This window comes from Schistocerca piceifrons, chromosome 2 (assembly GCF_021461385.2).
Source record: "Schistocerca piceifrons isolate TAMUIC-IGC-003096 chromosome 2, iqSchPice1.1, whole genome shotgun sequence".
NCBI lineage: Eukaryota > Metazoa > Arthropoda > Insecta > Orthoptera > Acrididae > Schistocerca > Schistocerca piceifrons.
In genome coordinates, this window is record NC_060139.1 from 352,225,598 (window position 1) to 352,240,210 (window position 14,613).

The 14,613-nt window shown below is 39.1% G+C and overlaps 1 protein-coding gene across 2 annotated transcripts in view; it reads right to left on the minus strand.

Annotated features, from left to right (window-relative positions):
- Positions 1-12,531, minus strand: part of LOC124776969 (CDK5RAP1-like protein) — a 125,701-nt gene extending 113,170 nt beyond the window's left edge. For both annotated transcript variants that reach the window (XR_007015669.1, XM_047252210.1), the window contains exons 1-2: positions 12,103-12,531; positions 7,923-8,168 (exon numbers count right to left, since the gene is read on the minus strand). Coding sequence is in view for 1 of the 2 variants with exons in the window: in XM_047252210.1 (XP_047108166.1) it covers positions 7,923-8,168; positions 12,103-12,418 (562 nt within the window). In the remaining variant the exon portion in view is untranslated. The remainder of the gene's footprint in view (positions 1-7,922; positions 8,169-12,102) is intronic.
- Positions 12,532-14,613: the final 2,082 nt, after the last annotated feature.

Consider the following 14,613-nt stretch of genomic DNA (forward strand, 5'->3'; position numbering starts at 1 on the left):
CTTGAGAAAAGGAGATGAACATGGGTATATGGTAACCCAAAGTTATACGCTAATGCAAATGTATTTTCATACAGGAACAAACATGTAGGTAAAAGCAATTTTGTATAGGGAGTATGGTGCAGTGTGCTTTAGAACTGGGGTAAAGACATGCAAGGAGCAAAGGAACCTCTTCCTGTCATTATGTGAGATATGAAATTGAGGTACTGTGCAGACATATCTTATAATCATGGTGCAATGTACCCTGCTTTATGTGAGTTGAGGGAGTTGAGATGGTAGGCAGACTTACAGAGAGGCTGTCCTATGGTTGATGTCAGGTGCAAGTACAAAAGAAAGGGCCTGTACTTTTTTTCTGTATAGAGGAGTCTGAGGGTAGGTATACCAACTAGAGGGGACTAGTTCTTTGGTTAGAAGAATCCACAGTGGGATAACATGAACCATTTTGGGTAGGGAATGATTAGGGGACACTTTCATCTGAAACAAAGAATCGTCGTATAGTATCTGCCTGTAGAAAGAGGTGAACTCAATTATTGACACTGGAGAATACAAGTTGAGTGACAATTGGTCAATTTGTTGATGGGGTATCCAAACTAGTTAGGAGCAAACAAATTTAACCTGGAACCAATGGATGGTAGTCTCCATTCCATGTATGTTGACATTTTCAAATCTGAGATTTGGATGGTTAAGGATGACATTAAGTATATGACATTAATTATATTACTAATGTTGAACTACTTTTGTGACCTAACAATGTATTTCAATTTAAATGAAGAAAACAGTTCCACACTCTTACAAGTTAAAAGCACAATTAATTTGATGGAGTGTGTAATGACTGAGTGCAAATACTGTGGTATGCTTAATTACTAGAAACATCTTGCATGCTAACTCTTCGAGACCAAATGAATAATCATGCATGAACATTTAAGAAAACATTCCATACATTTATTAAGTATACACGAAACAGCTAACAAACTAACATGATATCAGAAATGTTACATTTAATTGTAAAGAGTGTGTTACAGGAGCTTTGCACATATTTTATGTCAGTGAGGTAATCTGTAATCTGTAGTGTAACAGGGCTTATTTGAGAGAATGATCTATGTTCCACTGATGATGCTCCCGCTGGTGGCCATGTCTCTTATAAACATTTTATGTAGTGGAAATAATCCACTGTGCACACCCCAATCTGTGATCAGTGCAGCTGCGTGTAAGTAGAAACATAACGTAGCAGGGGCAAGGCATGCCATGGTGAGTGATTTAGCACTTGCTGGATGTGGGCATTTATGCCTTGGTGATACTCCTTGAAGGTGTCATGAACACCTAAGAGAGAGTGAACATACTACAAAGAAAACACTCAAGACAAATGAAGATGGTAAATCATACATCTTAAGAGGAGTTCAATGTGGTTGAATGTACTGATCGATGTGTTTAGACTTTATGAGTTACTGATATTTGGATCTGTCTACACACCTGATATAAATAGTTTGAACAGTACAGACAATTATCACCGAAGATGTGTTCATCATTCAGCAGTTGTGAATAGTGAGAGACACTTTTACAGCATAACCCTGCCTGGATACGAAGTTTAGAGGTGCAAGTTTGCACACAGCTATGATAAGGAGTAGCCAGATGAAGAGAACAAAACTAAAAGGCAAGCATATCAGAAGAAGAAATATCAAAGGTAACTTAGACCACATCACACTGACAGATATGCCGCACAGTGTTTCCTACTGACGGTGTTGCCATATACACATGGGAGGAAACACAGAATGTAATACTTGCACATTGATCGAACCTACCAACAAAAATTCTACTGGCCCACCTCCAAATTGCTTCGATGTCTTTCTTTAATCTGGTTTGGTGGGGATCCCAAACACTCAAGCAGTACACAAGAATGGGTCACACTGGTGTTGTATATGCACCTGCTTTGCAGATAAAGCATACTTTTCAAAAACTGACAGCTGACATTGACCATTAATCTCTCCACTACAGTCGTTAAATGCTCATTTCATTTCATGCTGCTTTGCAACATTATCCCTCGATATTTAATCAACCTGATTGTGTCAAGTAGCACACTATTAATGCAGTACTCAAACATTACAGGATTGTTTTTCCTACTGATCTGCAGTAACTCACATTTTCCTACATTTAGCGCTAGCTGATATTCATCACACCAGTTTTCCTACATTTTGAGCTAGTTGCCATTCATCACACCAATTAGAAATGTTGTGAAAGACATCTTGCATCGTCTATAATCACTCAACAATGACACCTTCCTGTATACCACAGCATCATTACAAAAGAGCCACAGATTGTTGCTCATCTCATCCATCAGATCATTTATGTGCATAGAGAATATTAGTGGTTCTATCACACTTCCTTGGGGCACTCCAGGTGATAGCCATGTCAGTGATACATACTAGGTCCTATTACTTAAGAAGTCTTCACGCCACTCACATATCTGGGAACCTATTCTGTGAGCTCGTACTTTCATTAACAGTCCGTAGTGGGGCGTCATGTCAAACACATTTTGGAAACCTAGGAATATGTAATCTGCCTGTTGCCCTTCATCCGTAGTTTGCAGGATATCGTGTGAAAAGGCAATCTGAGTCTTCCACAAGTGATGCTTTCTAAAACCATGCTGATCTGTGGACAGAAGTTTTCCAGTGCAAGAAAATTTACTACATTCAAACTGAGAATATGTTCAAGAATTCTGTAGCAAACTGATGTTAAGGATATTGGTCTGTAGTTTTGTGGGTTAATTCTGTCCCCTTCTAAAATACCATAGTCAACTGCACATTTTTCCAGCCACTTGGGACTTCGCACTGGGTGAGAGATCCAAGATAAACGCAAACCAAGTAAAGGGCCGATGCTGCAGAGTACTCTGTGTTTGCATTCAGACCTGGTGACTTATTTGTTTTCAACTCTTTCAGTTGCTTCTCTATGCTAGGGATGCCTATTACTCTTCCATAAGGGAGTCTTTGCAATGGTCAAACAATGGTATGTCTGTACGATCCTCCTGTGTGAACAATTTGAGACATGGCAGTGTACTGTCACAGAACTGCACACACTCAAGCTGATAATTAATTTAATGAATTAAGAATGGTAATTCAGAAGCACAATTGGTTCAACAACCTCTGAAATGATGCAGGATATTATTACAACAAGAATGCTAAAACCACCACAACGACAGGGCTATCGAGATACCTAATTTTTAATCAAGAGAGTGTATCAGAACTGACCCCAGAGGAGGCTGGAGCATGTGAGGCCACATAGCACATTCAGAGGAAGGTGTGATCGGTAGCTGCCAATATCACCAGTCATCATGGTGGGCTGCAACCAGCAAGGTTTGGATAGCGTAGAAGCTGGGGCAGGCATTCAGAGAAGGGACCAAACATAAAAGTTAAGATGCAGTTCTCAAGGACAGATACCCCTTCACTTAGGTCCCAGAGGAATCATCAGTCAGCAGACCCAGCCAGTAGGAAAAATAGTCAACTGTACATTTTATTGTGGTAGACAGGAGACGAGTCACCATATTGATAAAGCATTGTTTAGAGTTCGTCTCCATGTACATAAACTGGAGAGAATGATGCAATTGCAATCAGAGGTAATGTTTGGAAAACAGTGGTGTCTGATGTCACTGCCACCATGAATCATGAGCAGTGGGAAGATACATCACTGTGACAAGAAACACAGTTTGGTAGTTGAACGGAACGATGTGCAGTGAGTGACGGTCCATCTTAATGGTATAACAAGCTTGCTATGGACACAACTATGTTAGTAATATCATTCAAAGTAAAGTCACCCTGGCAGTGAACTTTAATAATGTGTCTGTATGGATATTTCTGCTGGTGACATACTACCGAGGCTTAGATGTGAATAATACATGAACAAAGCTTATGGTGTGTGTGATGCATTATTCTTGTTTGTGACGGTAGGTGATCATGGAATACTGACAAACTGTTAAGCATTCAAGTGTTGCCGTATCGTCATCGTCGATGACCCTTTGATTGCGACTTGCAATTTGTGAGACCTGTTGATTTGGAGAATGTCAGATTAGCTACTGACAACTTTCCTAACAATCCTGAAGGTGTGAGAAATTACAATTGGCAAAAATTATAAATGGTATTATCCCAACACAGATCAGCTGTGTTGTGGTATGTATAAAACATAAACTCTTATGTGACTGAAGTTCCGTGCGTGGCCATTATACCAAAGGTAGTGGTACACTCATGTTTGAGCAAGCTCTATGAATTCTGATGGACATCATCTTTAAAAGCATGCTGACATAATCAGGAACATACAACCATTCAATCTGAGGACACTGGGCCTCCATAATAAAGTACAATTCTATTAGAATTGGTTTCTTTCTGTTAGAATTGGTTTCTCCTTATTGGCAGCTGTATCCAAAATCCCCAAGCATGGCTGCATTGAAAGATTCATTAAGCAAAATTCACATGTTGGAGTGTAGCATGCACATAAAGTGATATCAGGTGAGTTTCAGAGGTTGGAGCAGTGAGGCTGGCCAGAAAGGACACAATATCGGTGAGTAGATATGTACTAACATAATGCCATGCACCCCTGTAAATTGGAAATTTGTGGCAAGAGCTTATGGAACCAAACTGCTGAGGTCATCAGTCCCTAAGCTTACACACTACTTAATCTAACTTAAACTAACTTACGCTAAGGACAACACACACATCCATGCCCGAGGGAGGACTAACATCCGATGGGGGGAGCCGCATGACCCATGACAAGATGCCTCAGACCGTGCGGCTACGCCACGTGGCTGCACCCCTGCAAACTACCGCCTACTGTAACAGTGTGTTATGTCCAACTATATGTTGTCAAGCAGGGTTTGTCACTCTACATTCCTTCAGAGTCAGCTGATTACATTTTATTGTGCTCTGAAACAACACAATGGTTGCATGCACAGAGAAAAGTCCATGAGATGATACCAGAAATGTTACAGATTTCTTGAAAGTATAATTTAAAACTTCAGCTTTCCTTCTGCTATCTTCTATTGCCACAGCAGACTGGTCAATGAGTGAGTGGATAGAAGCCTTCAACCAGCTAGCTGATTTTACATATACTCAGTAGGTCAAAGACGCCTCCAACTAATACTGCATGATCTGGGTGTTTCTGCACTATTCAGTATAGACTTTCTTTAGAGGACTCTAAAACAGTCATGGTGGAATCAGATACACATCCAGATAACTTCCCAGTCACAATCAAAATCAAACTCATTAGAGACAATATTTTTGTAGACTGCAATGGTGTCTAATTTGTCCCTTCAATAAATGCACCGTGACTCGCTAAATATCTCAGAGCTTTCTACTTTGGGTTTCAGCTGGCTCTAGGATTCGAGAATAATTTGAGTGCCACCAATTTACTGGAGGGCAGTTAATTCAATAACTATATAATGAATACTTTCAGTTTGCTCATAAAATTTTCACAATTACAGTGTCTTTACTCTGAATTTAGTCTGCTGTGTGTCCAACTGTCAAGTGTTGAGCAGAGTACATCAAACTACCACCTAGCCTAAAAAACCTCCATGTGCACTCCACAAATATTCTGCTACCTGAGTAGCTGTTTCCTTTGCGTAGTGCACCCCTAAGTAGGGGAGTCTTACAACCCCATAACCAATAATGCGGATCTAGAAATCTTCAGCCAAGACCACCACAGAGTTGAAGAAGCTTTTGGTCGAGATCCTCAACTCAGCTTCAAACAAAAGGAGCTCGATCAACTCTGGGATCAGTGCTGCAAATTGTGAGCTCTTCTTGCACTCTCTGCATGAGGCCAGCAGACTTCTGCTAGCTGCCTATATGAACTGAGGATGGCCGACAACTGCATTTTGTCAACGCACAAGATTGGTGGTGATTTGTTGCAAGCGGAAACATATGGCACACAGATTTTTGCATGTGTATTGACTACTGCTAGATAGCTGATGTTGGCAAAACATTCAGCAGGGTTTAAAGCAAAAAAGGGAAAATTAAAATAATTAATCAGAAGGATAATTGATTATGTAACATTAACTGACCTGAAAGAAATATTGGTATATCCATAATCAATTACCACGATAGTTATGATTAACTGATTAATACCCAGCACTATATTCAATATGTACAAATATATTCTTCAGCAACATTGTTGTGTTTCTCCTAGAGGTACTCGCATTCCTCACCCTTGCCGACGTTTAAAAAAATGAATTGTTTTATCATACATGGGCATTAAATGCAAACATGTACAAAATGAAGTAAAACCTTTAAAAATGGCATCATCCTTGAAAAATTAAATACAATATGGTACCTACATACTGAAAAAATGCAAAATTAAATTCACAAGTTGTAAAGTTTAAATGCCTTCTTTTGCAATTGTAATGAAAGTCTTATTAAGACCAAAAATGCTTCGCTTCATTCTAAAGCACCTTAGCTGTTTGCTAAAGTCTAACATATACATGTGGAAGAACAGGAAGAATGACATAAACAACAAAAAACTATGAGTAACAATAAGAGTCCTAGCAAACAAAATTATAAGAGGAGAAAACTACATTGTTACAGTGACCACTGAAGATTCTTTAGAAGAAAGCGAAACACATTTAGTCTTAATAAAACATTCATTACAATCGCAAAAGATGGTATTTAACCTATACAACTTGTGATGGTGAAAATCTCCTAGTTCTCACTTTTGTAGGTGTGCACATATCCATAAATCTCAAGTGGCTACTGGTGTAACAAAACAGTTGTATGACAAAACACATTCAACAAAAGTTTACTCCTTCAGAATTCAAATAATGGTTAACAACTATCAAGCTCTAACTTAAAGCAGTATATGATGTTATATTTCTTTTCATTTGCTAAAGTGGTGTTCACCTGTACTGCGTGGGTGTTGACGAGTACTTGTCGGTAGACACTGTCATTGAAACTACTGCCAACTTATGTGATTTAACAGTGGGTGACACTCATTAAGCTACTGTTTATAGTAACCTTCATGAAATTAATGTCATAATCGCCACTGCAAACAATTAACACATTTGCACATAAAATTCTCTAGAACACAGTGTCACAAAACTCAGTTGATCAGAATGGTGTGAGTGTTCTCAGCAGTGAGTGAAGTTACCTCTTAATTTTTCCATAGTTAAGAATGAGTTTTAAGTGAGCAGTGGTGCATTAATGTGGTTTACTTAGAATTTTGTGTAAAAGAATAGCAAATAGCAATTGTGTATAAAGTGTGCCAATCACAAATAACATTGTCTTGTACCGTTCCATTGTGGTTTTACAATTATGAGCCCATATCTATCCCTTCATTACAGCTTCAGCTGAAAACCAGTTCACTAGAACTGAAAATGTGACATAAGGATGACCAGATAGATGTCTGAAACCCCCCCCCCCCCCCCCTTTTTCTCAAATTTGAATCCAATATGCTATACTTTGTGTTACATCATTCAGTATCAGTTCTCTAATGGAATTTTTCATTCCCACACCAAAAATGTTTGTGACAGCGTAACAGTATAGATTCTTCCTTACTGTTTGCAACTGACCCCTAGTTTCAGTTTCTTGAGTATTTAATTATGTGATGTTTGAGACAATAATGGGCAACTCTGACACTCACCCTAAGATAAAAAATAATAAAATAGATCATAAAATTTAGCATCTTAGTATTAGCAGTTCCCTACTGATATCTTCATATTAAAAAATGCACAGTGTATATTGAACTATTGATAATAACAGTCTGATCATCTTACACTAGGAATAATATATGGACTAAATGTGTAAAATTGAAGCAAAAAAATGTTGTAAGTGACAAATTTTACTGTTGGAAACAAGATAGAGGAGCAAAAACAAAATATGTAAACTGTATAATCTAGGATTTAATACTGCAGCCATAAAACTTTAGGGGAAAAAAAAGAGTAAACATAATGTTACCTAGTATTCCTATTTTCATTGGTGGTTTCTCCTTCGTTTTCATTCTTGTATTATTAATACCTTTTAGGTATTGTAATTTATTCCAGATCTTAGTTTCAGCTCCTTCACGGATGGAACATGTTACTACAAGGACTACATCTGCATCTGTGAGACTATCTGTTTTTGTAAATCCAACATCCTTTAGAACTGACCAAATTATTTCAGTGTCATTCACGTTCATCTGGCATCCATAGACATCAAAGTATACTGAAAGAAAAATAAAAAAAATTCAAAATTTAACTCATTCCAAGAAAACATAAGTAACAGTGAAATATTATTTCAGCACCATTTTTGTTTGAATATAAGACACTTCATTTCCATTTTAGGAAACATATAAAAATATTTTAAAACAAAAATATTCAACATTTCCAGCACTCTACATGTAAAAAACTACTGATGCTTCCTTGACATTGAATCATAGCACTGTTTCCACAATTAAACAAATATTAATGAAACCAAATAATTAAGGTTCAATAGAGTCTATTTACATGAAAGGCTTAAGTTTTGAAATGGATTCTTGCAGTAGTTATGCAGAGGTACATGGAGAGACTAGCATGGAGAGCTGCATCAAATCAGTCCTTGGACTGAAGGCAACAGGACAACAACAGGTTGATAGAGAAAGACCAAGGTCTCTGTACCACTTCAACTATGACCATGCTCATATAGAAAATTTGGTGGTGAAGCTAAACTTCAGCTGGATAATGCTTCATTTTTTAATGCAGAAAATATCCATTTAAACAACAGAGAATTCAAAATTAAAACTGTGTGCCAGACAAGCTGGGTGTGCTTATAATTGTGAGTCGCTCGCTGTAACTGTGGAATGTCAGTGTACTATGCCCACAAGAGTTTGTAATAAGAATAATAATACAATAAAAATGAAAAGACTGTAGCACTTACTCAGAAAACATATGACAAGAAATGTCAAACACCAGGTCGAGGAAAAATTCACTAGTATACATCAGAGGCTGCTACTCAAGTGACTAAATGTGTCTGTACTGTAAGCAAGCTCTGTCCATTCAAGGTAATGGCAGCTGTAGGAGACCCCTTTGTATTAGAGATAGATTCAAAGACAATATGCCCACTGATGAAACAATGAGTCTTAGAGGTCAACTGCCAAAGCTTTTGCAATAATGTCCCAGTGTTCGATGCTGTTTCAAAAACAATATTGGAGCTCATATAATTCTACAAACAGAAAGCTGGCTAACACTGAAATTTACAGCAGTGAGATTTTTGGGGCAAAACTACGCATATAATGAAAGCATTCGCCAACGGGAAATGGAAATTGTCCATTTATCACAGTCGACAAGGAACTTAAGTCCACAGGAACAGAAACTGAAGCAATATGCATGCTTGTTCGGGTAAAACTCAGGCTTTAATGATCCAACATTCAACTGGGAAAGTTACAGTTTTGTAAGTGGTGAATGTGACAAAGATTCTTATGAACCACTACTTCATTCCTTCTGTAAAAGTTACCTAGAACATATTCATGTTGGCTGGCATGGAGGAGGTAGGCTAGTTCTGTTTGAGATACCTAATTATGTCTGAGTTCAGAATATGTTCTAAGGTTCTATAACAAATGGATTTCACAAGATGTTTTGTTATCCCAATCATTATCAAAAACATAATTATCCCAATTGATTGTTAGATGATTAAAGTCTCTTCCAGTGATTACAGTATCATTAGGTAACTTATGTACAAGTGAACTGAGGTTTTCTCTAAAGTTTTGGTTACACCAGTAGGAGAATCTGGTCGACGACAGGATCAGCCAACTGTAATCATCACCCACCCTCAATTCTGAGTATTGGCCAAAAAATCTCATATGCAGCTCCAATTTCTATCTATGTGGATTTGAGTTTCTTGTCTACTGCGACAAATCCATTTCCTGTTTCCCTATCCTTTCGGTATACACTTAAATTTTCCCTAAGATCTCACTACAGTCAACTTCAGGTTTTGACTGGCTTTCTGTGACTAATACTATGTGAGCTTCAGTGTTGTTTAGGGATGCTTTGAACTCAGTCACTTTCAATCAGATCCTAATAAGATTTCAAAAAGTGTAAAAATTTGCAACTTTTGTTAAGTGTACAGAAATGTAAACTTATGCACTTCACAAAATAAAAAATTGTAGTATTCTATGACTATAATATCGATGATTTGCAGTTAGAATCAGTTAGTTCATACAAATACCTAGGTGTAATAATTTTGAGAAATATCAAATGGGCTCAATCATAGCTAAGGCAGTGGTAGGCTTCAGTTCATTGGCAAAACAATGGGAAAGTGCAGTCAGTCTACAAAGAAGACTGCTTACAAATCACTTGTGTATCCCAGCTTTGAATATTGCTGAAGTAGGACCAACAAGGGATACTGAATGCATGCAAAGAATGGTGGCATAAAAGATCATATTTTTGGCTAATGTGATTGTGTTACGGAAATGATGAAAAACCTGAATTGGTATTCTTAAAGATAGACAAAAATTACCCTTGAAACCTTGCTTAAACAATATTTCAGGAAGTAGTATTAAAGGAAGACTTAGAGGTACTCTTTAGCCCCCCCCCCCCTCTCCCCAGGGACGTCAAGACAACATTAGACTAAGTACAACACATATAAAGGGATTTAAGTAACCATTCTTCCCACATTTAATATGCTTTGGTCATCTACCAGTACACATGGTATACTTCTTTGAGGTGTACATATGAACTACTTTGACTAATGTGTTTATTTGGGACACCCCCAAAAACATATGTTTTTCATATTGAGTGCATTCTGCTGCCACCTACTGCCAGGCACCCCATACCAATAACCTCAGTAGTCACCAGACATCGCGAGAGAGCAGAATGGAGCAGTCCATGGAACTCATGGACTTCAAACGTGGTCAGGTGATTGGGTGTCACTTGTGTCTGTACGCGATATTTCCACACTCCTAAACATCCCTAGGTCCACTGTTTCCAATGTGATAGTGAAGTGGAACATGAAGGGACACGTACAGCACAAAAGCGTACAGGCCGGTCACGACTGCTGACTGACAGAGACTGCTGACAGTTGAAGAGGGTCATAATGTGTAATAGACAGACATCTATCCAGACCATCAAACAGGAATTCCAAACTGCATCAGGATCCACTGCAAGTACTATGTCAGTTAAGTGGGAGGTGAGAAAACTTTGATTTCATGGTCGAGCAGCTGCTCACAAGCCACACATCACGCCGGTAAATTCCAAATGACGCCTCGCTTGGTGTAAGGAGCGCAAACATTGGACGATTGGACAGTGGAAAAACGTTGTGTGGGGTGACGAATCACGGTACACAATGTGGCAGGAGGCAGGTTGTGGGTGTGGCGAATCCCCGGTGAACGTCATCTGCCAGCGTGTGTAGTGCCAACAGTAAAATTCGGTGGTGGTGGCGTTATGGTGTGGTCATGTGGGCTTGCACCTCTTGGGGTGTTTTGCGTGGCACTATCACAGCACAGACCTACATTGATGTTTTAAGCTCCTTCTTGCTTCCCGCTGTTAAAGAGCAATTCGGGGATGGCAATTTCATCTTTCAACGCGATCTAGCACCTGGTCATAATGCACGACCTGTGGAAGAGTGGTTACACAACAGCAACATCCCTGTAACCAACTGTCCTGCACAGAGTCCTGACCTGAATCCTATAGAACGCCTTTTGGATGTTTTGGAGTGCCGACTTCAAGCCAGGCATCAGTGACCAACATTGATACCTCTTCTCAGTGCAGCACTCCATGCAGAATGGACTGCTATTACCCATGAAACCTTCCAGCACCTGATTGAAGGTATGCCTGCCTATCGTCAAGGCTAAGGGTAGGCCAACACCATATTGAATTCCAGCATTACCGATGGAGGGCACCCCCAACTTGTAAGTCATTTTCAGCCAGGTCAGGATACTTTTGATCACATAGTGTATGTAGATTTGAAGTGTACAGAATCCCGTCAGTACGACATGTTAACAATAGTAAAGACACTTGGCAACAATAATACAACCACATAAGATATTGCCAATAACTTCAAATTGCTAATAATATCGTACTTGAGTGCACATTCGTGATCTCTTATTACGAACCATCTTCTCCTCTGCAAGCAAGCAAAACACACGCACCAACCAAAAGGAGAACTTTACATATGAGTATCTTACCCTTCCTTCCACGTCCACTGAAATGTTCTGTGGCAACGTATGGGAGTTCCGTAATTGCTACTCTCTGTGCATCACTTGGCAGATTTCCTTGCAAAAAATCCTTTAAGCCGGGTCCTTTCTGGATACTGAACTGATGTTTCCGCCAAAGAGGATTTTTGCGACCACTTACTGTACTTAGTTCGGCGTCTTTTAATATTTTAGTTACTGTTAAGTTCCTGAGCGACGACAAGAAAACTGTTTTCTTCGAACTGTGTAATGCTATTCCACACGCCCCACATATTCTAACTGTGGAGTGACAACATTTGCCACATAACATTTTTATATATTGTGTGATTAATTAGAAAATCGTTAACTCGAAGTGTGAGACGTCTTCCCTATCAACTACAGCTCTTGTTCATCTTCCCACCGTCTGCTTTAAGTTTCAAAACAAACACGCCAAAGCACTAGAAAAAAGACCACATTCTTCAAACAACTTGTATGTACGCCTCAAAGATCTACACCATAGACTAGGTGGTCTACTGATAGATGACCGAAGCTCGATTACTGCTGTCACAATACTCGTTCTCTAAACATATTACAATATGCGTCGATTTGGTAGCAATATTTGGCAAAGTCAAGCGCATACTGTAATCATTAAAATATCTCCCCAAACTCATTTCCATATGCAACAAAAGAGCAAGTGGTATGAGGGCTATGGCAGAGCTGCCGTGTGCCGCTGAATGGCTTTGTCAAAATTTAAGCCGGGTTCACACAAGTAACTAATGTGGCTTTCTGTAGTGGCATCCTGAGCTACCGTTCACACAAGGCGCCAAAAATTCTACGTATTTGCACAACTTTCTATACGACGTCAACTGAAACCATACGAGCGGGTACGAATGTTACAGTGCAGGTTTTGGCATTACAACACGATACACCTAAGATGTACAACACAGGTATGGGCGGCCTGCCACCTAGCGGCCAAAATGGGTGAAGTTACGATTTTAGCACACGGTGCATCCGCCGGGCAGAAGTAGGAGCGGTTCTTTTCTCGTTTGCATTCCCGCATGTGCAGTAGATGCGGTGTTGCCATACATGCGCACAAAGCAGCATTTCCAGCGGGCTTTCTGCCTGTTATTGCTTTCACACGTGGTCAGCAGATGATTAATACGTAAGCTCTTGAGGACACATTTGGCTGTTGCGCGAAATATTCTACAAGTCTTTCACAGAGTAATTTTTTATTAACAGAGTAATAAAACAAATGAGACATTTCTTATTTTTAAGGGGCTCCGGAAAGGCTCAAAATCTTGAAAAGTTCAATTTTTACTTTTTTGCGTTTTCTGAATCTGCAGACTATTACCTTTTAATAGATATATAATTTATTCAATTCCGAAGACCACAACTATTTTTAAATTTTTTTTGAAATTTGTTCTACATGGGCGTGACCCACTGTGGCGCTGTTAAACTGCTGTCAAATGGTGTTATTATTAACGTCCGTGTTCATCAGGTACATTTTAGTGATGTGAGATAAAGTATGTGTTGTGGCTAATCTGTGATGGTTCACTATATATCGCTGGTGTGATTGTCGATTGTTTCATGTTTATTTACTCTGTCGTTATCTCGAAAATATTCATAATTAATTCTATTTCTTGAGTCTCTGTTTTGTTGAAGTATAATAATGAGTAAAAGTAAAGTTATTAGAAATCCTCTGAAGGCTTTTAAGAAAAGTAGAAATGTTGGAAAGCCAAAGGTATGTGTTATTACTGTAAACAATAAAGACAATAACCACAGTCTAATATAACAGTCGCGACACTTCGCCTCGATTTTGTTGCCTACAGCGCCAGCAGCGCCCCAAGCGGCTGGTAGGTTACACTGTGAGTTCGGCGCGATCGTGAAGGAGAATAGTGGTTGTTTATTTTGATTTTTACAATGGCTTTTACTGGCGGGAGCGTTTGTAGCGCAATAAATTGCACCAACAACAGAAAGAAGACACCAAAGCTGTCTTTTTTTAGGTTTCCTAAGGATCCTGAGAGGTATAACCATCATGTTACTAAACTGTATCGTCAGGATTCACTTGCAAACTATATGTGTATAAATGATGAATGTTTCGTTTTAGGAGCAGAAAATGGCTTGTTAATAGCAGGCGAGAAGACCTCATGAAGAAAGACCCAGTGTACCTGTATAGTAATATTAGGTTTTGTTCGCTACATTTCGAACAAAACCAGTTCATGAACGCAGACAACAACAAACTCGTGTGGAATGCAGTACCCACCCTGTTTGACATTCCAAATAAGCCACCTCAGCTGACGATGAAGAGGAAACTGCCACAAAGATTCGACAGTCAATCTAAAGCAGTAAAACAGTCCTATGACACAGAAGCAGCTGGTTCAGCTCACCATGTATCAGTGCCAGATTCGTGTGAATCGTCAACACAGACCTGCTTTGACAATGAAGTGGTTAGATTAAGTGCAGCTGTTCGTGTCTTGCAAAAGCGTGTGAAGTGTCAGAATGTGCAAATCGCTAGACTACGAGCGA